This window comes from Tupaia chinensis, unplaced genomic scaffold, assembly GCF_000334495.1.
Source record: "Tupaia chinensis unplaced genomic scaffold, TupChi_1.0 Scaffold000037_21, whole genome shotgun sequence".
Classification (NCBI taxonomy): Eukaryota; Metazoa; Chordata; class Mammalia; order Scandentia; family Tupaiidae; genus Tupaia; species Tupaia belangeri.
In genome coordinates this window covers 816,689-838,737 of record NW_006159480.1, presented here as the reverse complement: position 1 = coordinate 838,737, position 22,049 = coordinate 816,689, and the positions used below count along the sequence as shown (strand labels likewise).

At 40.4% G+C, this 22,049-nt stretch overlaps 1 protein-coding gene across 1 annotated transcript in view; it reads left to right on the top strand.

Annotated features, from left to right (window-relative positions):
• RYR3 (ryanodine receptor 3) overlaps positions 1 to 22,049 on the top strand; it is a 143,613-nt gene that overhangs the window by 72,457 nt on the left and 49,107 nt on the right. Inside the window, 8 exon segments of the mRNA XM_014588380.1 lie at positions 5,925 to 6,012; positions 6,112 to 6,204; positions 11,242 to 11,256; positions 13,938 to 14,108; positions 14,472 to 14,531; positions 16,514 to 16,645; positions 17,117 to 17,229; positions 20,508 to 20,604. Of these exon segments, the coding sequence (XP_014443866.1) occupies positions 5,925 to 6,012; positions 6,112 to 6,204; positions 11,242 to 11,256; positions 13,938 to 14,108; positions 14,472 to 14,531; positions 16,514 to 16,645; positions 17,117 to 17,229; positions 20,508 to 20,604 (769 nt within the window).

Genomic DNA, 22,049 nt, shown 5'->3' with positions numbered 1-22,049 from the left:
GAAGTTAACATTCAACTCTGGACTTGTCCCTACCATTAGGCTGGCCATTTTCTTGGTTGATTTTTGTACTCTTATTTCTGTGTGTCCGACTTTAGTTTTCCTGGTATAGCACACCCTTCAGCACTTCCTAGAGAGCTGGTCTGGTGTTGGTAAATTCTTTCAGGTTTTGTTTATCTGAGAATGTTTTTTGTCTTTTTTCTCATATGAAAGATAATCTTGCTGGGTACAGTAATTTTAGTTGAAATTGTTTTTCACTTAACATTTTGAGTATATGTTCCCATTCTTTCCTTGCTTGCATTGTTTCTGATGAGAGGTCTGATGTTAGCCTTATGGACTATCCTTCAAAAGTAACTTGACGTGTCTCTCTTGCTAAATTTAGTATCTTGTTTCTGTCTGTGGTTTTGGTCAGTCTGGCTATGATGTACCTTGGAGAAGATCTTCTTGGGTTGGTTCTGCGTGGGATTCTTTATATTTCTTGGGTCTGGATCTTTGAGTGCCTTTCTAGGTTTGGAATGTTTACTTCCAGGATTTCATGGAATTGATTATCAATGCCCTTATTAGTTTCTTCACCTTCTAGGATATGGATGATCCTGATGTTTGGGCATTTAATGGTATCTAGTATTACTCGAATGTTATTCTCATTTTGGGGGGTTATTTTCTCAATGTTTTTGGTGAATTTTTCTAGGTCAGAGGTCCTATCTTGTACATCTGAGTCTCAAACTTCTGCATGATCTAAACTGCTTTTGATGTTTTCAAGGGAAGTTTAGATTTCCTATATTAGAGCCTTCATCTGTAACAATCCCATTTGATTCTTTCTTATGATATATATCTCCTCTTTCAGATCATGTAAGAAACTTCCTCACCTCCTGGAACTCGGTGTCTCTTTTCTCCTGCATCTTCTGGAGTTCATTGTTTCTCTTCTCTTGCATCTCTGTTAGCTTTGTCACTATGAATATATTCAATTCTTTATCTGACATTTCCATGAGTTATGTGTATTCTCTGTGGAAGAAAAGGAGTTATTCTTTCCCCTTAGGAGAGAGAGATTTTCTTGGTTTCTCATATTTCTTGTGGTTCTGCAGTGGTTTCTGGTCATCTGATGGATTATACAATTTTTTCCTAGTTTTTGGAGATAAAACTGAGCATTTAGAGTAATGCAGGAGGAGGTGACCTGTAGTCTCCAAACAGTACTTTGCACAGCTGATTCAATGAAAATTGAGGATTAATTTGACCCTAAAAGTATTCATATATTTGACTACTGAGCACCTATACCTGTCTTGAAAATCAAGTGTGTGGAGGCTGACCAGAAAAGTGAGAAAGATAAAAAGAAAAGGAAAAGGAATAGAAAAAAAAAAGAAGAAGAGAAAATAAAAAAATAAAAAAAAATTTTTTGACAAAAAATGAAAACCACAGGGACCAGCAGCTAGAGTAAGACTATGTTGCTGGACTCCCATGTAGTCAACCACGGTTCGAGTCCCGGACCTGGTGGCTTAAACTCACGCTGGGCGCATGTGCACACGTGCCCAAGATCCCAAGAGGAGAATGGAGGAAAAGGGATTGCGGCATGGCCTTCCTCCCTGGGGGGGTAATTTCTCACTTTCTGTCTCTCTGGTGAGCACACGTGCCCTGTAGCAAAAACCTCTCCAAAAATAAAAAAATCTTTCAGATGTAGAGAAGGGATTGGACTTTGCTAATTGGAGTCAAGATGTTTCCTGAATTTCATCAGATGTGTCTGTTGGAATACCCCTAGCAATTTCCACCCCTTGCTCTGCCTGCAGCTAGGGTCAAGGAAAGGACAAGTTGCAAGGTTCTTCCAAAGCCCAAAGAGACAGGTGGTATTTGCTCAGAACATGTCCCCACACTTCACTCAGGGCCCCTCCATAAGTATTACCCTACAGCTGATGATTGGGTTGTCCTGGCTCCTGGCTACATCTGGGTGGGTAAGAGAGTGAAGTCTAGACAGAGGGTCTTCACTGGTCCATACCATAGGCATACTAAATGGGGCAGTTTACACAATTGTGAGTGAAAAATTAAATTTGCACAAACTTTCTGCTTGATGAGTGCCAAAACTGTTATGCCCACATCAGCTGCACATAAAAGCAAAGTTGTCAATGGATACTTTAAGCAAGCAGGATCAAGATCATGAAGCATTTCTTTGATGAACAGGAGATCATGCATGGCCTCACCAGTACAGTCCTGAAGACAAAGCACAATGAAAGCAATGGCTCCCGAGAGGTGGAAGTGGTCCAGTCAGAGCAAAAGCAAACTAGTCAAGAGAATGTAGACATATCTACAGTTTTTTGGGATGCTCAAGGCATTTTTGCTTTTAAAGTTTTTGGAGGGTCAAAACTTAAAGCATCTGCTTATTATGAATATTTTGAGAAAGTGAGCTTATGCTTGAGCAAAAAAAGGCCCAGAAAAATTTCACCATAGTCCTCCACCGTGACAATACTCCTGCTTGTTCCTCTCATCAGCAGTGAGAGTTTTGCTAAGAAATCATTAGGCATCCACCTTACAGTTCTGATTTGGCTTCATCTGACCTATTTTTGTTTTCTGATCTTAAAAAAAATCTCTAAAAAGTACCCCTTTTTCTTTTCTTTTATAATTATTTTATTTTATTTTATTTATTTTAGTTTGAGCAGAGAGAGACAGAGGGTGAGAATGAGAGAGAGACAAAGTAAGAAAGCAAGCCACCAGATTCAGGACTTGAACCCTGGTTGGCCATGTGGGAGTGTCCAGCGCCTTAACCACCATACCACCTGCTGGTCCCCAAGAGTACCCCTTTTTCTTAATAATGGCATGATTGGCATTGGCATGATTAAATTCCCAGGACCCTCAGTTCTTTAGTATTCATTTGCCAAAAAAAAAGAAAGAAAAACCTCTCAAATTTGATGGCACATAAGTCAAGAAATAAAGTCACTACTTTTTTTTTTTTTGAGAGGTTTTTCTGTAGGGTATGTGCACTCACTAAAAAGAGACAGAGAGACAAAAGGCGAGAAATCACCCCCTGGAGGGATGGCCATGCCGCAATTCCTTCTCTTCCATTCTCGGGATTTTGGGCATGCACACACACACACCTGGCATGAGTTTAAGCCACCAGGTCCAGGACTTGAACCATAGTCGACTACATGGGAGTCCAGCTACATAGCCATTATGTCATCTGCTGGTCCCTAAAGTCAATATTTTTTTTTATCTTTTTATTCCATTTTTCACAAACATTTCAAGGTCCCCTTGTGTGCCAGCTGGAGTTCTGGCCATCATATTTTCATCCCAGACAGGAAGTGGGATAGCAACAGAGGGAAAGTAAAAAGGCACCTTTAGCTGTCCGGTCTCTCTTTAAAGGGCGTCTCTAGGAAGTCGATGTATTAATTTCCACTTTCATCTCGTTGACCATCCTGAACAAAACGAGGTTTTGTTATATGGAAGAAGAGGAGAATGGATATTGGGTTGACAACCAGTAGTTTTGCTACATAAAGGAGAAGCTAGTTGAGTAGGAAAAGAAAAGATTAGATAAGAAACTTGATGCTGGAATCTAGGGTAGTAAGAAATTCAGGAGATGAGAGAGGGATCCAAAAATGGTCTTGGCCTCAATGAGTCCTTTTTTTTTTTTTTTTTTTTGAGAGGTTTTCACTATAGTGCGCATGCGCTCGCCAGACAGAGAGAGACACATAGAGACAGAAAGCAAGAAATCACCCCCCAGGGGGGATGGTCACACTGCAATCCCTTCTCCTCCATTCTCTTCCCGGGATCTTGGACACACACACACATGCGCCCAGCGTGAGTTCTAAGCCACCGGGTCCAGGACGCGAACCGTGGTCAACTACGTGGGAGTCCAGCGACATAGCCATTACACTAACTGCTGGTTCCCTTGGCCTCAATGAGTCTTTACCTTCTTCCTTAATCTGGTATTCTCCATGAATGGGCAGGAAGCATAGACTGTCCAGATAAATTTAGTCTTATGTCTCAGGAAATAGGGCACTGGTTTATGTGTTTGCTCTTTTTGCTTATTTGTTTTAATGAGAGACAGAGAGATATTTTTGACAGGATCTTACCTGGTCACAGCTTTCCTGTTAGCTAGGATCACAGGTACGTGTCAACACACTCAGTCTATTAAGATGGGGCCAGGGATTGAGCCTGGGCCTCTCATGCAGCTTTGACTACACTACAGTGGCACTCTCCCACTTAAACCACTGTGACTGGGAGAGATTCTTTTTTTCCTGGTAGCTGACGCTCTGCATAGAAAAGGAGGCATCAGAAGTTTTAACGCCATTTGTGAAAGCCTAATTTTTCTTTAACTTCAAAAAGATAGACAATTTATCTTCTGTGATATCTTGGTTGTCCCCTGGCGCTGGCATAAACACCCAAAACCCTTGGAATCTACTGAGTGATAGGGCTGATCATCTTTTGTTATTCATAATAAGCAACTTTCAACCACACCTGAATTATGCGAATGAGGTGATTCTTAGAGGATGAGAGCTAGTAGCCAGAGGAGACAACCAAGTGATTAGAGGGTTATAACTTTCAGCCTCACCATAGTCATCACCACCATTCCAGCTCCAAGAAGGGGAGAGAAACTAGACATTAATAACCGATGCCCATGCCTATGTAATGGAATCTCTATTAAAAACTCTGAACTATTGGATTCACAACCTTTAGCATTGATGAGCACATGGAGGTGCTAGGAAGGTGGCATATCCCAAGAGGAGAAAGAAGCTCCATTTTCCTTCCCCCATACCTACCCTGTGCATTTCCTCCATTGACTGTTTCTAAGTTATATCCTTTATAATAACTTGTAATAGTAAGTAAAACATTTTCCTGAGTTTTCTGAGTTGTTCCAGCAAATTACTGAACCCAAAGAGGAGGTTGTGGGAACCCCTGATTTATAGCTGGTTTACCAGACATCAAGGTCATGACTTAGGACTTACAACTGGCATCTGAAATGGGGAGCATCCTATGGGACTGAGCCCTGAACCTATGGGGTCTATGCTAACTCAGGTAGTTAATGTCACAATCGAATCATATGACATCCTGTGGAGAGTTGGAGAATTGCTTCATGTAAGGAAAAATCCCACACATGGGGTTTTTGAAGTGTTGATTAGAGGAATAGTGTCTTTCGTTTTAGTTACTTTATATAGCTGTTTGAAAATGGCAACTCACCCAGTCCTTGGGAAATACAATTTAATTCAAATGTGTAAGGTACTTCCGGGCAAGGCAACTTGTAGAAAATGACAGAATTCTACTGCAATTATCCTTTTCACTGCTACTGAGAAATTTTCTAACCTACCTTGTTTTTTAAAAGAAGAAATGAAAAATGCTTATTTATAGGGAATTTCCAAATCATTTAAAAAGACTTGGGAGATTTTTGTTTTCCGCTAATACACTTCAAATCCTGGTTAAAAAAAAAAAAAACATATTGTCTCACAAAATTTACTAATAAAACTTGATTTGAAAGAAAAGGGGGTGGGGCATGAAATGTTTAGAGTGCTTAAAATTTCAGAGGTTTGACAATGAAAAGTGTCAAGGACAAGATTAAATATCATCCTGACCAAGGCTTTCTTACTCTTGCTAGCCTTAAAGGAGGACTGTTCCAAAATTTAGAGCTTGACCTTGATCCACTGATTAGTTTAAAGAAGAAATAAAACCTTCCTTTGACAATTTTGAAATATTGATTTCTGACATCTGTTTGCTAAGATAATTTGAAAATCCTTTGTTAAAAATGGCAATGATTTTTGTCATCTTTCTAAAATGCCTACCACAATTGTATTCAAGCATGCAAGAAATATATTGACATCTAGTCTCCCTGATGATTACCTTCAGATGAGAATACATTTTCATACGGATAAACATGTGTTGGTATAATTATGAGGGTGTAAATCTTTTAATCCTTACCAAATTTCACATACCTATTCACTTACTCTTCAATCCAGATCTAACTGGCTCAAAAGTCCTGATGCTGACTCCGACCAGCTCTTTCGGATGGTGGCCGAGGTCTTCATCCTGTGGTGTAAATCTCACGTAAGAATGCACTTGGGACCTGGGTCAAGGACAGTTAGAAAGGTACAAACCTTGGAAAACTTTCTTGTAATGTTTGCTTTTTTATTTCTCTCCACATAGAACTTCAAAAGGGAAGAGCAAAATTTTGTGATTCAGAATGAAATTAATAATTTGGCATTTTTGACTGGAGACAGCAAAAGCAAGATGTCAAAAGTAAGTCCTTAAAAATCAATTCCGAAGACTCGTCAACCTTGACCTCAGCCATGACTTGAATCTATTTCATATTTTTCAAGGATTAGCATGGTACTGCATTTAGGTCACACTATGTAACTTAAAGTCTCTACTGTTGTTTCTTTGAGAATGAGCCAGAAGAAACTGCTCTCAAATAAGCATGGTCATCACATTTTATGAATAAGTAGCTGCTTGTATGTCAAAAAGTTTTAAATTTCAAGACTTGCCTAAGGCATTTGAGAGGTCTCCAAAACAAAAATTGCCATTAGTGGTTTTAAAATAGAACTATTTCCTAAGTAGTGAAGCTACAAAAATGCATATACCTAGCTCCACCCTCTGATTAGCTGGGGAAAAATTACCTTGCTTTGAAGATTTCAATAGCACACACTTTTACATTATGTTTGTTTTCTTCCTCTCTGAAAACGTGCCATACCTGCTTTATTTCAGCTGTGTTGACCTCTTACTGCCTTCTGTTTATATTCCATGACAGTTGCATTCAGAAAGCCAAACATTTGTCCATCTCCCTGCAGGAAATGTTTGAAAGGGGGCATACCAGATTTCCATATGAACAAAAACAGAAAACAAAGGAAAAAAAAATGAAAAGAAAAAGAGTAACTTAGGGCACAGGGTAGCAGGAATACAGGAAGAAGACATTGACTTCTGGCTTATCCCAAGTCTGCTCCACACAGTGAAGTTTCATTATCTTGATTAGAGAGAATTCTCAAACACACTCCTTCAAGTGTACCCAAAAGCAAAGCCTATTTAAATGTGAAGTTTTATTACCAGGTGTTATGGCTTATTCTTGCTCATTCCCCCAAGCAATGGGCCACACTAGAAAGATGATAATCTTGGTTTTGTAGCAAAGCTCTTAAACATCTTTCCCACAGTCATTTGGAATGGAGGACCATGTCTGTGAAGCAGCTGGCAAGATGTTGCTATGACACCAAACATGAAACCTTCTGCACCCAGAGCTGCTCTGCGTGCAACTAGCTCTGGTTAGCTGTAATCACTCTGAACTTCGTATTGCTCCATCTTTTAATTCTGTTAATACTAGCACTTCTTCCAGAATCCAAAATTTGATTGTTAACACTCTAAGTATACACTAGAATACACTTTTAGTGTGTGCTATTTTATATAGTAGGACAAATCAACTGCACATGTACAAAGCAGAAGGATCATATTCGAGAGAAATCTGCAAAAGGGCTTCATGGTGGATCCTTTGAGGCTTTTAATCATTTTATTTCATTTACCAAAATATTTTTTGCACTCACCTTTTGGTGATTATATCCATTGCTCACGTGCCGTATACAAGGTACAATATTTCAGGCTCCAGCTCACTGAGACAGCTGTCTTATTTTATGTTGCTCCTACAGGGTGTTTTTACAGCCATTACAGGCCCTCCTTTGACCCTATCTAGCTACAGAAAGTGAATCAATCCTAGGTAGATCCCATGCTGTCTTTAACCTGGGAAAAAAAAACAGTGGCCCAGGTCTGAATCAGCTAGTATCGGTTGTTATTGTCAGGGATGGCAGCAAAACAATGGAAATGATTCTGCTACAAGGCTTTGGCTTCCAGATGAGCAGACATGGCAAAGATATCACAACCCTTTGTAATGAATGGATTCTCAGGATCCTTGGGTTTACATTTGGAAGAGATGAGGTGACAGAACATGACATTTCAAAACTCATCTACTAACAAACTAACCTGACATTTTGCCCATTCATATCACTGAGTGAGGAAAAGGGATATTTTTCTTGTCAGAGGATGATTATGTTCAGAACCTGGGTGTCTTCCCATTGGTAGGGTTAGTCTACAGAAGCAAACTTGTCTATTTCATTTCCACTGACATTGTAACTGCTGCTTTCTGAGTCACATTGGATAGGGTCAAACTTACAACCTTATGGATGTGAAGACACTCTAGATAACTCCTATTTGCATACTTCTCAGGGTGACAAGTGTTCATATTATTTCTGTTGCCTCAGTTGAGACATGTAGTATAATTGTAAAGAACAGAAGCTAAAAATCCTACCCTTGGCCCAGTTGTTGACTATTGCTTTATCGTTGCCTCATTAATTCTTCTGGGCCCCAATTTACAACCTTTAGAGTGGGTTGAGCTCACTACCTGACTTCTCCCAGCTGAGATGCTCTGGTTAAAAGTCAGCTTTAAACAGTACCTCCAGAACAGAATGACATTTGATAAATGCAGCATATTATTTTCGACAGAGATACCAAGCCTCCAATAAACAGCAGCTTATAGCCATTTCTGGTATTTGGGGGATATAGAACTACATATTGAGAGTCCAGGAAGAAGGTATTCTTCCTTATCGTCTGTTGAATTTCTATTGCCTTTGCCTCCCTGCAAATCAGGTGTTCTCTCTATTACCTGATCTGAATGGTCACCTGTCACCTATGCTTGCTTTTATCACCACTCTTAATTGAATTCTGGTGTTGTATAAATGAAACTGGGCCCAGTGCATATGGCAGTCTTGGTGGAGGTATGTGTCTGAATGCTGCATGCCACACACTGCATATGACACCATGCATGGAAAGACAGCTGAGAAAAGAGACAGTGAACCACATTTTTCACACTTGATCAATTGAAGGTCAGTTCAAAGATAGGTTATTTTCCCAGTAAATAGCTCAGATATTTTTTGGAGAGCTCATTGTTTATTTTGTCTATATAACACCAGTTTGTAACTACGTATTAAGCTAAATGTAACTAAGCTGAGCAAGTGTTTTTGTTTTGTTTTTAAACTTGTTTTTTTGGAAAAATGGCAACATCTTCCTCCGAGGGAATGGTAAGTTAGAATGTGTTTAGCCCAAGAAATGCCAGTTTTTTGACCAAGATTATAAACAAGAAAAATGAAAGAATTATGATGCAGAAAATATTAGAGTGTCTCATGGTCTAAAGCCACTCCACCTCAGGGAGCATGAGGTCAGTGGGTTGAAAAAGAAGAGGAAATATTTTAGAAGATGTCTTTTAATTTTTCAAGGGCATTCAGTTACATGTGTTTTCCTACTCCAGCCTCCCCTTCTACTCACTGCTCTCTCTTTCACACCCCCCGACCACATATACCTCTTTTTTCTTTGTATTCTCTTTGTTCTTGCACTGGTGTCGTGTACTCACAATCACCTGTGTGCATTCTCTCTTGTGCACACACACACACACACACACACACACATAAACACATGCCTCAGGTATGTGCACTCCCCTTTACCGACTCTTTCTCCTCTGCTCCTCTTTTCTTTCCTCTCCTCCTTCCCTCTTTCCTTTTTCCCCATCCTCCTCTTCCTTTCCTTCCCTTACTCTTACCCCCTTTCTCAGAGCCCTTTTGCTAGATGGATCTCTCTCTCCTTTCTCATTCTCAGACTAACTTCCCCAAATCTTCCTTTTCCTGTAATATCTAATATTGGGTTGACTGTCTTCACTTATCTTCTCAGTGGGCATGAGACCTTCCCATGGTACAGAAGCTACCACAAACTCTCCACATGCTATGGTGGTGCAAAACACTACCATATGGTGTGTCCTACTCCAACCCCATCATCCTTAAGATCTTTTCTCCTTCAGATTTACATATGCAATCATCTATTTGATCATAAACTACTGGTGATTGTGACCTAAGAGTGGAGAAATAAAAATATTTTGGAAGCATAGGTACTGGAATCAGGGAATTCCAATGAGTTCACTAATCTTTGCATTACTGTGTAGTAGTTCCGCCCCACTTGTCTATGGGAGAATACGTCCCAAGCCTCCCAGTGGATGCTTGCAATGGCGATAATGGCAAACCTTATATATGATTTATTTTTTTATCTATTAATCAAAACAGCTACTAAGTGAGTAAGAGGCTGGTAGTGAGGATAGCATGGATAAGTTGGTAAAAGGGATTATTTACATCTGGTAAGGAGAGTAGAATGGTATAAGATTTCATCATGCTACTCAGAATGGTGCTCAACTTAAAACTTATGAATTGCTTATGTCTGGAATTTTCATTTAATATTTTTGTACTGTGGCTGACCATGGGTTGCTTAAACCATGAAAAGTGAAACTGTGAATGGAGAGGAAGAAACTACTGTATGTGGAAAAAAAGAGAAAAAATTAGAACCTGTAGCATGCAGGAATCTTTGACCTAAGGTGTGTTAAAAGCCCACAGTATGTGGAAGAAGATGTTCCATTCTCTAGTTTGTGGGATAATCCTGAATCACTTTGGATAGTCCTAGAGTACTTTTTCCATTTAACATTTTTTTCCCATATGGTATGTGCACTCACCAGAGAGAAGGAAAGTGAGAATGACCATACCACAATCCCTCCTCTTTCATTCTCCTCTTGGAAATCTGGGCATACACACGATCATACCAGGCATGTGTTTCAAGCTTCCAGGTCCAGAACTTGAACCACATAGTTGGCCATGTGGGATCCAGCGCCTTACCCACCATGCCACCTGCTGGCCCCCACCTAGAGTAGTTTTTGTTTGTTTGTTTGTTTTTTAACCAAACCTTTTAGCATAAGCACAAGCATTGCACCTTAGTTCAGTTCTCCCCTCTCTTTTCATAGCCACACATCTGCTGAAGTTAATAATGTACTGATGGCAAGAGGAAAGAAAATTGGGGCCTTTAGTTGCCTACAAAATTGTTTAGCCCACCCAGGTGAAGCATAGAGGTGAAAGGTGGAAATAATTGAGATATAAAGAGTTATTGTGGGTGGCCAGATGCAAAGACCACCTGGCTTGGGTTTGAGTACTATATACCTGAGATGTCTGGTCTCTGAGTTGATGTTACCCCAGGGTGGATCGCTTGGTCTGAGTGTAAGTCCATAGGACCAAATTTGCCTTCATCCTAACCTCTCACTCAATCTTCATGCCATGCTCACAACTGGCTTCCTGAAAGGTTGAGTTTCTGTTGTGCTGGCTGAGAAAAGAGGGCTAAGAAGCTATGACTAACATGTGCTACCTTATGCTTTGTACCCCTGCTTTCACTGACTGACTCTTCTCCTTGTTTCTTTTCTTTTGTCTTTCCACACAGGCCATGCAAGTAAAGGTACAGGTCAAATGCATGACGTGTCTTTTCTGTCCTAGTATTAGAGGTGCCAGACTCTGGCCCCTCTGCACTGTGATCACCATGGGGGTGGTGCAGAATGGATTTTCCCACCTGGAGGTTCCCCAGGCCTGCTTCAAGACAACTGCCTTTCAAAGAGTGAATGTAGGCCTACCCATCCTTGGAATGGGGAAGCCGGGGAAGCCAGCCAAGCTTCGCCCTAACCGAGGTCTCCTTGCTGTCTCTGCTCCCTTCCCCAGCTGCTGTTTGGGCATCCCAGTAACTGAGATAGGGATGACTGACAGGGCTTGAAAGGTTGAGAGATTCTCTGCTGTATGGTGCCACACAGGGTCAGAATCCCATGTTCTGTTGGTGATCGAGCCCTTCCTTCCTAGATATGTGCTGCCTCTTGGACAAGGCCCCTGTGATAAAGGAGCCTTCCAAAGACTAAACTCAAGGATTTAACATCAGAATAACTTTTGCATGAAATGTGCATTTAGTAGAAATAAATCCTGTGACAATTTTCCAGTTACCCCTACAGGTTGTTACACAGAAAGTTTTCTCTTTCTGTTCATTAATGTGTATCTGCTGCCATTGCCCCAAGTTTCTATCCTAAGGTATTTGGTGGAGAATGGGAGTTTGGAAGGAACCAGGTCACATGCAGCTCTTAGAAAAGAAAAATGGAACCCTGGCAAAATAGAATTGTGTCTAGATGTGGCTCAGATGCTTATTTGCTGTGTGACCTTGGAAAAATTGCCTAATTTCCCTGATCATCATATCCTCATTTACAGAACTAACTTGTTAATATTTCAGGGTGGCTTAGAGGATTAGAAATGATTTTATGTAAGAAGTAGACACATTGGAGTCACATCATATATATAGCATTTATGATTAGAACAACATGAGATTACCCAAATAAAACAGAGAATGAGCAGGAAATAATTTAAATCAGGTAATAAAATCCACATAATTACATTTTTTATCTCATTGACTTGATTGTATGCAGTATATTGCCATTTACATGTTATATTTTTACATACATGATGCTACATCGCTTATATACACACAACCAGGTTCTGTCCTTTATGGATGATTTAAAGCTTTTCAATGGTAAATTAAACCATACATGAGTTTCATTCTTAAACACAATCTTTAGAATTCTACTTAATGGTAGAACATGTAAGAAACCAAGCGTTGTTCAGCAAATGATAGCTAGAATTTGCAGTCTTTTTGCAAACCAGTTTCACTTTCTGCTGCATTCTAGAACACAAGAAGCCTCCTTTTAGCCCCATTTCTTCTTCCTGTCATATTTCTTGCCTCTTGTCCTGCTGCTTTCCTGGTATTCTGGAGCACTGAACACAAGGTGCCCCGTAACTAGTTGAATTGTTTGACAGTGCTTGACACATAGGATTTTGCTGGCTAAGGGCTTCATCATGGTTTCTGTGATGTAACCATCTGAGGATGTGATTGCCACAGCTTGTTGAAAGACAACACATCCTTTTTAAGATCCCACTAATAATTATGAACTTCTTTCATACTTGAGAAAGTAATTTAAAGAGGTCAGTTTCTGGGCTGTGTCAATTTCTGAAAGCCCCAAATGAATCCTGACCCAGCCCAGAAGCCTTAGTCTTACACTGTAGTCCCAGGGCAGCATCAGGCCCCTGTGCTCTAAGATCCCTATGTCTCCATGTCCCATAAACCACAGCACTGCTGCCTCATGGCAGCATCCACTCTGAGGGGCACCTCATAAAATGAAGCTTTGTTAAGCACCCTTTCCCTCTTCCTCATGGTCTCTGACTTGTTTCTGGCTACTTAGCCTTCCCCACCTCCGGCAAGTACCCACTCAGCTGAGGCAGAGTTTTGCAAACAGGGCCCATGTGGTCCCCTCTGCTCTTGCAGAGCCTGACATTATGCAAAGCAGGTCACCACAGTGCCTGCTTTCCTTGAGCCTGCCCCTACCCACCATGTGCTGTGCTTGCTGATGGTTCCCAGCTGGGGCAGCCAGAGTGCCATAGTCCATTACATTGGATTCTTCTCTTAAATCTGTTTCACTGAATGAACTATCTCTGGAAGAAATGAGATTGAATATGGAAAGGGAGGTGCCAACTCCCATGGACTTGAGGAGTCCTTTCTTTCATGTCTAGTTTTTCTTCTAACTTTCCTCCAGCCAGATCCCAAACCAGCCCTACTGTAGGATTTTTCTTTCCTTGTGAGAATTTGCACTGTCTCATGATGGGGAGGCCAAGTGGGATGCCAGTGCTCGAGAACACTAGCTTCAGCCCTGAAAACAAAGCAGTTCTATGATGGGTGCTCTTTGACATTTTTACTGATTCCCCAGCATCAGGATAACTTTGTCAGTTATGAAATAAATCTTTTCGAAAAACACTGGTTTATTTGTTCATTCAGCTCATATGTGCGTGAGCAAAGACTATAGGTGTCTGTGGTGTGTGTCTAGGTATGTGCTTCTGTGTGCATGTTCGGAAGGCTCAGAGTTAGGGCTGATCTTTGATGGCCATCTGATTTGTCTTTGTTTAACACACTGTTCACTGTCCTTTGAAATGTAGTAAGGCCCAATCTGTATAGACAAGCCCACAGGAGGCAGACTGTCTCTGAGATGAAGCAGACCCTTCCAGAGAGCCGCTGCTCATTTCAACCTCTCTGTTTATTTCTACATCACCTCCTAGTCTGGAGGACAGGACCAGGAACGGAAGAAGACAAAGCGGAGGGGAGACCTGTATTCCATCCAGACCTCCCTCATTGTGGCTGCACTCAAGAAAATGCTGCCCATTGGTTTGAACATGTGCACTCCAGGCGATCAAGAGCTGATCTCTCTCGCAAAGTCACGATACAGCTGTGTAAGCTGCCCATCTGACCGGGCTGAGCATGTAATGCAGGTAGTGCAGTAGGTGCTTAGTCCCTGAAGCATTAGTCCTCCTTCCCCCAGGGTGGTATGGGATAAGATAAACAGAAACCAAGGTGTATAGAGGTAACATGTCCTCATTTTAAAAGTTGATCTGGAAGAAACTCTGTCTGCTGCTACAGTTTTCTGTAATCCCCCCCCCCCCTCTTTTGGTAACCCCCCCCCCCGTTTTTTTTTTTTTCTGAGGGAGAGCCCAGCAAAACTGTATACTGACTATCCATATATCTTTGTACTGTACATCTCTATGGTGATCTCTGCGATTAAATTTAACATCTTTTTTTTTTTTTTAACCCCACAGAGGGACACAGATGAAGAGGTTAAAGAGCATCTGCGGAATAACTTGCATTTACAGGAAAAGGTGATACTTTGGGAAGAAAACAAGAATTCACACAGGCTTTCTTTCAGGCTACAGAGTTCTAGCCCCCCACTTAGTTTACTTAAATGTTTTAAGTGTGTTCTAAACACAGTCTTGGAGGATTTGTGCTTAACTAGTAGAAATAGCTCTCTGATTTTCATTTTTGTCTTTGGTTCTTGATTTTTGTTCATTTATTTGCTATTACAAAGAGGCTGCAAAGAGGCATCCAATAAGGCATGCCTTTTCTTCCCATTATGCAAACATAAAGCCATACCCCAGGGATTTAGGTTCTGTCTCAGATATTGTTGACTATGAGGCTTATTAAATAGCAAAATGGACACCAGGGAGGAATGTTAGCACCTCCTATTCTAGAAGTATTTTGAAACAAAATAATTTCATAATCTCAATTTGATGTCATTTAAAACAATTAAGATAGAATTTTGATTGTAAAAGTTATTTGAGGTGGTCAGCAGATGGCATAATTGTTACATTGCTGGACTCTCACATGGCCAACCATGGTTCAAGTACTGGACCTGGTGGCTTGAAATTTGCACCAGGCACATGTGCATGCGTACCCAAAATCCCAAGAGGAGAATGGAGGAGAAGGGATTGTGATGTAGCCATCCCCCTGGGGAAAGGTGATTTCTTGCTTTCTGTCTCTCTCTCTCTCTTTCTAGTGAGCACCTTATAGCAAAAAAAACAAAAAACAAAAACGAAAACAAACAAACAAACAAAAAAAACCTCTCTTAAAAAAAGATAAAGCTATTTGAGACTTTCTCAGATGCATTAATCCAAGCAGTTTTCCTCAAACACATTATGCTCTAAGAAGAATTAAACTAATATGAAAAGCCTCTCCTTTGCACCCCAACCATACAGGAATGGTGTGTAAAATATACTACAAAAAAAAAGCAAAATAAATAAATCTTTTCTTCCAGAAAAAAGAAGACACTCTAAATCATAATAATGAGAAGTTGATAATGTTGGAAGAACTCAGAGTTTACTAGGCCAGATATTTACTTAACACTAGCCTTGAACCAGAGGAGCGCAGGAATCTTCTGCAGGAAAAAAAAAAAAATGAAATCACTTAAGAGAATCTCCACCTCCTAAACTATATGTTGAAATGTCAATTAATAAACTCTTCCTGAAAACAAGCCTATATTTAAAAAATTATTAAGCATATAAGGAAATTGGAGAGTCAGTGAATGAAAAAAAAAAAGGTGGCAGGTATAAGGAATTATAGAAAGGAATTTAAACATAGAGTTAAAACATTTAAAGAGGGAGCAGCAGATGGCATAATGGTTATGTTGCTGGACTCCCAAGTAATTGACTGTGGTTCAAGTCCTGGACCCGGCAGCTTAAAACTCATGATGGGTCCATGTGCATGTTTCCCAAAATCCCATGAGGAGAATGGAGGAGAAGGGATTGTGATGTGACCATCCTCTTAGAGGGGTGTTTTCTTTCTTTCTGTCTCATAAGCAAAAGCATGCACTCTATTGCAAAAATCTCTCTTTAAAAAGAAAAAAAGATAGCTAAAAGAAGCAATAGAGTTAATTACACAATAATTGGACATTATCTTTTTTAATAGAATGGGAGTGGGTTTGAAAAAAAGATTTCACAATAATTATTTTTAAATTTTAAAAATAGTCATTGAAATTAAAACCCAGTTAATGGGCTATAAAATAACAGGCTAGACACCACTGAAAAGACAATTTATAAAATGGAATACTGCTTTAAGGAAATCATCTGAAGTATAACAGAAAGATAAAAGAATGAAAAATATGACAGAAACAGTAAGGACATGGAGGCCAGAGTGAAAAGTTCCTACATAGTTGCTACCATCTTCCAGAGAGAATAATGGGGAAAGTAAGAGGGGGACAATAGTAGAAGAGAGTCTTTATTACTAAAGAACCACCATAGGAATAAAAAGCTATCATTACAAGAGGTACAGGAAATTGTTCATCTTCTGGGTATGCTTAAATTTTCAGTCTGATGACCCAGCTGTAAAATGGCAATTGAACCTCTATAAGGATGTTCTGAAAAGCGAGGAACCTTCTAATCCAGAAAAGACTGTGGAGCGTGTGCAGAGAATCTCAGCAGCTGTCTATCACCTGGAACAGGTTAGGAGCATCTGCCCTGAGGAGTGTGGAAACAAGACCACCCTGGGGACTACAAAGCTGTTCTTCACACTCAGCTCTCAGTGACTAGTGCCCTCCTCGGGATGAGAAAATAGGGAAAAGGGATCATTCCAGATTACCCTGAAGTATCTTGTCGGTATCTCATAGTAGTTGACCCCTCAGTTCTTCCCTTTCACAGTGTTTTATGAATTCTTGCCATTAGCTCAAATGACTGGTTTAAGTTCCCTACCCATTTGTAAAGCTGTTGTTAAATAATAAGTGGCTGAAAGCAGTTTGGAAAAGGAAAAACCTAAGACCTTCAAGAACCAAATCATCTTTGGCTGGGAATGTTCTACTGATTAGAATTGAGAACCCAAAATTTTTCCAGGGTTAAGAAGTCTAGGCTGTGGGTAATTATTTTTTGTCACCCATAAGGAGAGCCTAGTGTTCATTTACCATTTGATTTCTTCTCAGGTGGAACAGCCTTTGAGATCCAAGAAGGCTGTCTGGCACAAACTGTTGTCAAAGCAACGGAAACGGGCAGTGGTGGCTTGTTTCAGGATGGCACCTCTCTACAATCTGCCCAGGTAAGTATTCTGTCATCTTCCTCTGGCTCGTGAGCCAGTTGATGGTTATTAAGGCATCCTTCCACCGCTCTGCTTTCTTCTGGCCCTACACTCTTCATCCAAGGAGTAGAAATTAGAGTCTTTGGCCCATGGAGTTATTACTGTCTGCATAGTTCAATGGCCTACTAAGGCAATCAAGGTAAGCATAAAAACTGAAGCCAGGTAAGACTTTCTAGTGCCCCAGGCCCATTCAGTTCACCATTTTGCACTATAATGTCAGCCAAGTAAACTCATGGAGGCTCTCTGTTTTTGCTGAGGTGGAATTCTTTGTGAGCATATAAAGGCTTCTGGAAAATGGAACTGTTTTCCAAAATACTTTACCTCTAATTCCATTGACAGGTCAAAGAGTAATTTTCTGCTCAGGCACTTGACACAAAATTACTATTTCTTCAGCAAGTACACAAATATAACTTGAGAATCCTTCAGTGCAGCATATTTGCAGTCAAGATGAAGAATGAATAGAGGGACCAGCAGTTAGTGTAATGGCTGTGTTGCTTAACTCCCAAGTAGTCGTGGTTCAAGTCCTGGTGGCTTAAACTCATGCCGGACACATGTGCATGCATGCCCAAGATCCCAAGAGGAGAATGGAGGAGAAGGGATTGTGGCATGGCCATCCCCACTGGGGGGTGATTTCTCACTTTCTGTCTCTCTCTGTAAAGCGCACGCACCCTGTAGCAAAAACCTCTCAAAATAAATAAATAAATAAATAAATAGAGAGCATCTAAGAGGCCAATCAGAGCACAATGCCTTTAACTGGGTGTTTTAACCCTTGTGTTGAGGCAAAAAATTATGTGTAGACTTTTCTATCAGTAACAAACTGGACTGTTATCAACAACTGAGACTGACACAGGGTTTTTGGTGATATAGCTGCAATCTATGAACAAAAACGGTGATTGAATATCAACCTGTGCTGAATCAACTTTCAAATCAATAAGAAAAATCCTCCCTGACCAGAGAAAGTAAACTAACTTAGATAAGTACATTCTGAATCCCATATGAATAAATGAGTTTCTGTAGAATATTTCATTAAAGACAGTTAAACACTTGACATTTTGCTTTCATCAAATTGTGTATCATGGCCATACTCTGTCCAAAGTGTCCTTTAACCCTTTCCTGAGCCAACTGGCCGACTGAGTTTTCCTGGTTGGGTCTTTGAGATGATGGAGAATCATGGGACCACACCTGCTCCAACAGGTATCTCTCAAGAAAAAAAGACTACCCATCTTTAGAAGAGAATGAAACACCCCAAATCTAGTAGAATTCATGAATAAAAAGTTGACAACATTAAGTCAAGTAGTCGTGGGCATTAACGCTACTAAAGTTCTGATAGAAAAGTGAAATTCATAGCTCAGTAGACAAACCAAAAATGTGAAGCGTTTTTATTTGCTCTCTAGAAGTGACAAAACATCAGAGGCATTCACTTTTGTCTCTGGTTGAGGTGCCTACTTCATTCTGCACTAACATGTTTTTCAGAAGAGCCCAGTTCTAGGCATGTTTTTACAGGATCAGACGAATGAGACAGAAATTATATCTCTCAAAACACAAGCTTTTTTTTTTTTTTTTTTGAAATCCACTCAAAATATTAGTACCACTCTTACATATTTGGGCTGCTGCTTCAGTAATTTTACCCCCTGTATGGGTAAGAATAATTATAAGAATTCACTATATCCTTGAAGGAACATGACCATTCTAACCAGGTTGTGTTAGAGAGGTTGCCTTGGGTATTTTGTCTAGTGTAAAGGATTGTAAGTAGATTTCATAACAATAGTATCTAACTAAGAAGATGATGATGGAGCCACCACTACCACTCTTCCCTATTTTATGATCACCTAAACTGCATGGATTCTTCTAAAGGGCCAAAGAGACTCATTGTATTATGCCGAATCTGTTTCTCTGATATTTGTTTTTAAAAGAAAATTTGTATGCTTTTCTCCAGACACAAAATTAACAATTTCTTCCTGAGCACCTTTCAACTGGTTTGGCTGGAAAAGGTTAATGAAAAAACTCAATATGACAGGCTTATACCCATTTTAATGGTAATGTAACCTGTGGAGAAACCTGCTCATTCTCTGCACTATTCTCCTTTCTTGACCTTGATTTAATGGTACCATAAAAATACACATTTGTACAAATTTTTAAAAGGATTCTGATTGGTCAGATTTTGAAGAAAAACAGCAAGTACTGTATTCTACCAGAAACCACATCTTAATGACTCTGTTGTTGACCTTGTCTTCTTTCACCCCTTCCCTCCTCACCACTCTCTTCACATATGATAAATGTTTAGCAGGCATTTAGCGGCTTATATTCCCAGAAGTCAATTTTGGCTGATAGGGAGTAACTCATGTCAGTTATTTAGTGTTCTCAGACACCAGGGGCATAGCTAGAACCCAGAGGCTCACAGAAGACCTGCTGTGACACAGCATGCCCATGCTGGCCTTCCTAAGTCAACACTGGAGCACCTTCCCAGTGTGGTTACTTGGAGAATGAAAAGAAGCCACATTTGGATATTTACAGTATGTCTGAGACTAAAACGCTCACCATCACCACGATTTATTAATAGATTGGATTACCTGGGAGGGATCTGCCTAAAGGAATAACTAAATTGTTGTATGAAGTAAATACTTCAGACTGTTACCTGGTATAATGATTTGTTCCTTATTGAAGGGGAAATGGGATAAAGACCCTGAGGCAGATTCACATTACAGTTACCACCATGTCTTGCACTAAAAATTGTTATTTTCAGAAGGTATTCCAGATATTGGGACCAGCAGTTAGCGTAATGGCTATGTCGGTGGACTCCCATATAGTCAACCACAGTTCAATTCCCAGACCTGCTGGCTTAAACTCACGCTGGGCACGTGTGCGTGCATGCCCAAGATCCTGAGAGAAAAATCAAAAAGGGATTGCGGTGTGGCCATCCCCCCAGGGGATGATTTCTCATTTTCTGTCTGTCTCTGTTTGTCTTTCTGGCGAGCACACGTGCCCTATAGCAAAAACCTCTCCACAAAAAGAAAAAGAAAAAAAAGAAGAAGGTATTCCAGATATTTAGGACCCACCATGTTAAGGGATTCTGGTTTCTTTGAAATGAATGCTTATGGCATAGTGCTTACAGCTACTCTGACCAATCAGAAGATAAAAATTGTACAAAAGGCTGTACTGCTTACTAACCATTAACCACCCAAGCTAAAATAATGAGTTCCATGGATCCCTCTTGACCTCACTCTCACCCTTCCGCTCAGGCACCGCTCTATTAACCTCTTCCTCCATGGCTATCAGAGATTTTGGATAGAAACAGAGGAATATTCCTTTGAAGAGAAACTAGTACAGGACTTGGCTGTAAGTACTGACTCAACTGAGAACAAATATGAGTGTGAATGAATTTGAGTTTTGTATTCACGTGTGTGCTATACCCGTTAAATCTTCACAAAGAACTGAATTTATAAATGTGACAGGAACTAACCCTATGAATTCTCAGAGGAGGACATGATAATGATCACAAGAGCCAGAGGATGAATATTCACATGGAGGTGCTAATACTACTCTCATCCTCATCATTGTCATCATTAACAACTAATATTTCTTGAGATGCACAGCGTGTCATGTGGAGTTCAAGCTAAGTTAAGCTTTGAGCACCATTGGTTGCAGGAGGCCGCCCATCCAGGATCCCACCTGTCTAATCAGTAGTTCTGCTTTGGGAAAGACACATCCAAATACCCTTTCTCCATCTCACATTTCCATATTTGGCCCTTTGGTAAATGGAGCATGCCTCGTCTCTAACAGACCTTGTGCTTTAAAACCACGCAAAACAACACACAAGGGGGGAAGCCTATTGCAGAGGCACAACAGAGCTTCGTCCTGGTTCAGAAAGAACACAAGCCTTCCTCTCCCTTGGCCAGCCCATGGTTCTTTCTCTCCTTACTTCACCCACTTGTCTTTTTTTCTTATCACTTACTCTCACTATTGGCCTTGCCCTTTGTTTCTTATATTCTTTTCTACATTTGTCTTTCTTTCCTATTACCCTTGCTTTCTTTTTCTCTTTCCTTCTTTTTTTTCCTTTTAAGTCTTTCTCCCCCATTTCCTTCCATTTGTCCTTATGTCCTTTGTTCTTTTCACATACTCCTGTCAGTGAGAAAGGCAGGTCCCTGTTTTTCCCAGTTTCTTGATCAGCAGTTGACAGTAAGTATCACTTCAGCCCTCTAGTTCTGAACCGTTCACACACTATGTAGTTCTCACCAATTTACCAAATGTGGTCAGTCCAGTGGCTCTGCCACTGCTAGAAAATCCACTTTTGCCTCTGGCATTAGCTGTTATTTCCATTTCTGTAAAAGGGGATAAAGAAAAGACTTGATAGGAAGGGAAGTGCAAGGCTTACAGCTTCAGGAGGGCATCTCTTGAGAACAAGACTTTAGAACCAAGAGTAAGATTAATAAAGAGACATGCTTTGCGGGGTTGAACCTAGGATAGCTATCAACCCAAAATGGCACCAATACCTTGTAGCTCTTGCCCCATCCCTATCTCCAGCCCAGTTCTCCAAGAGAAATTTCAGATGTTGGCCAGGCAGACCCAGCCACTCAGTGTCTCTGCAGGGTTTCCCTCCTGAACTTGGGTGCCCAGAGCTTGCATGAGAGTTCTGCTGACTAGGATCTGTGGTCAGCTTTTGGCTTTGTCTTTTATTTTGTTTTAACCTAAAATTGGAATGTTTCTTTTGTTGGCTAGAAAAAAAAGTATATATCTATACATACACATATCTCCAAACCTTGCATCTCTGGGGCTTCTGTCCT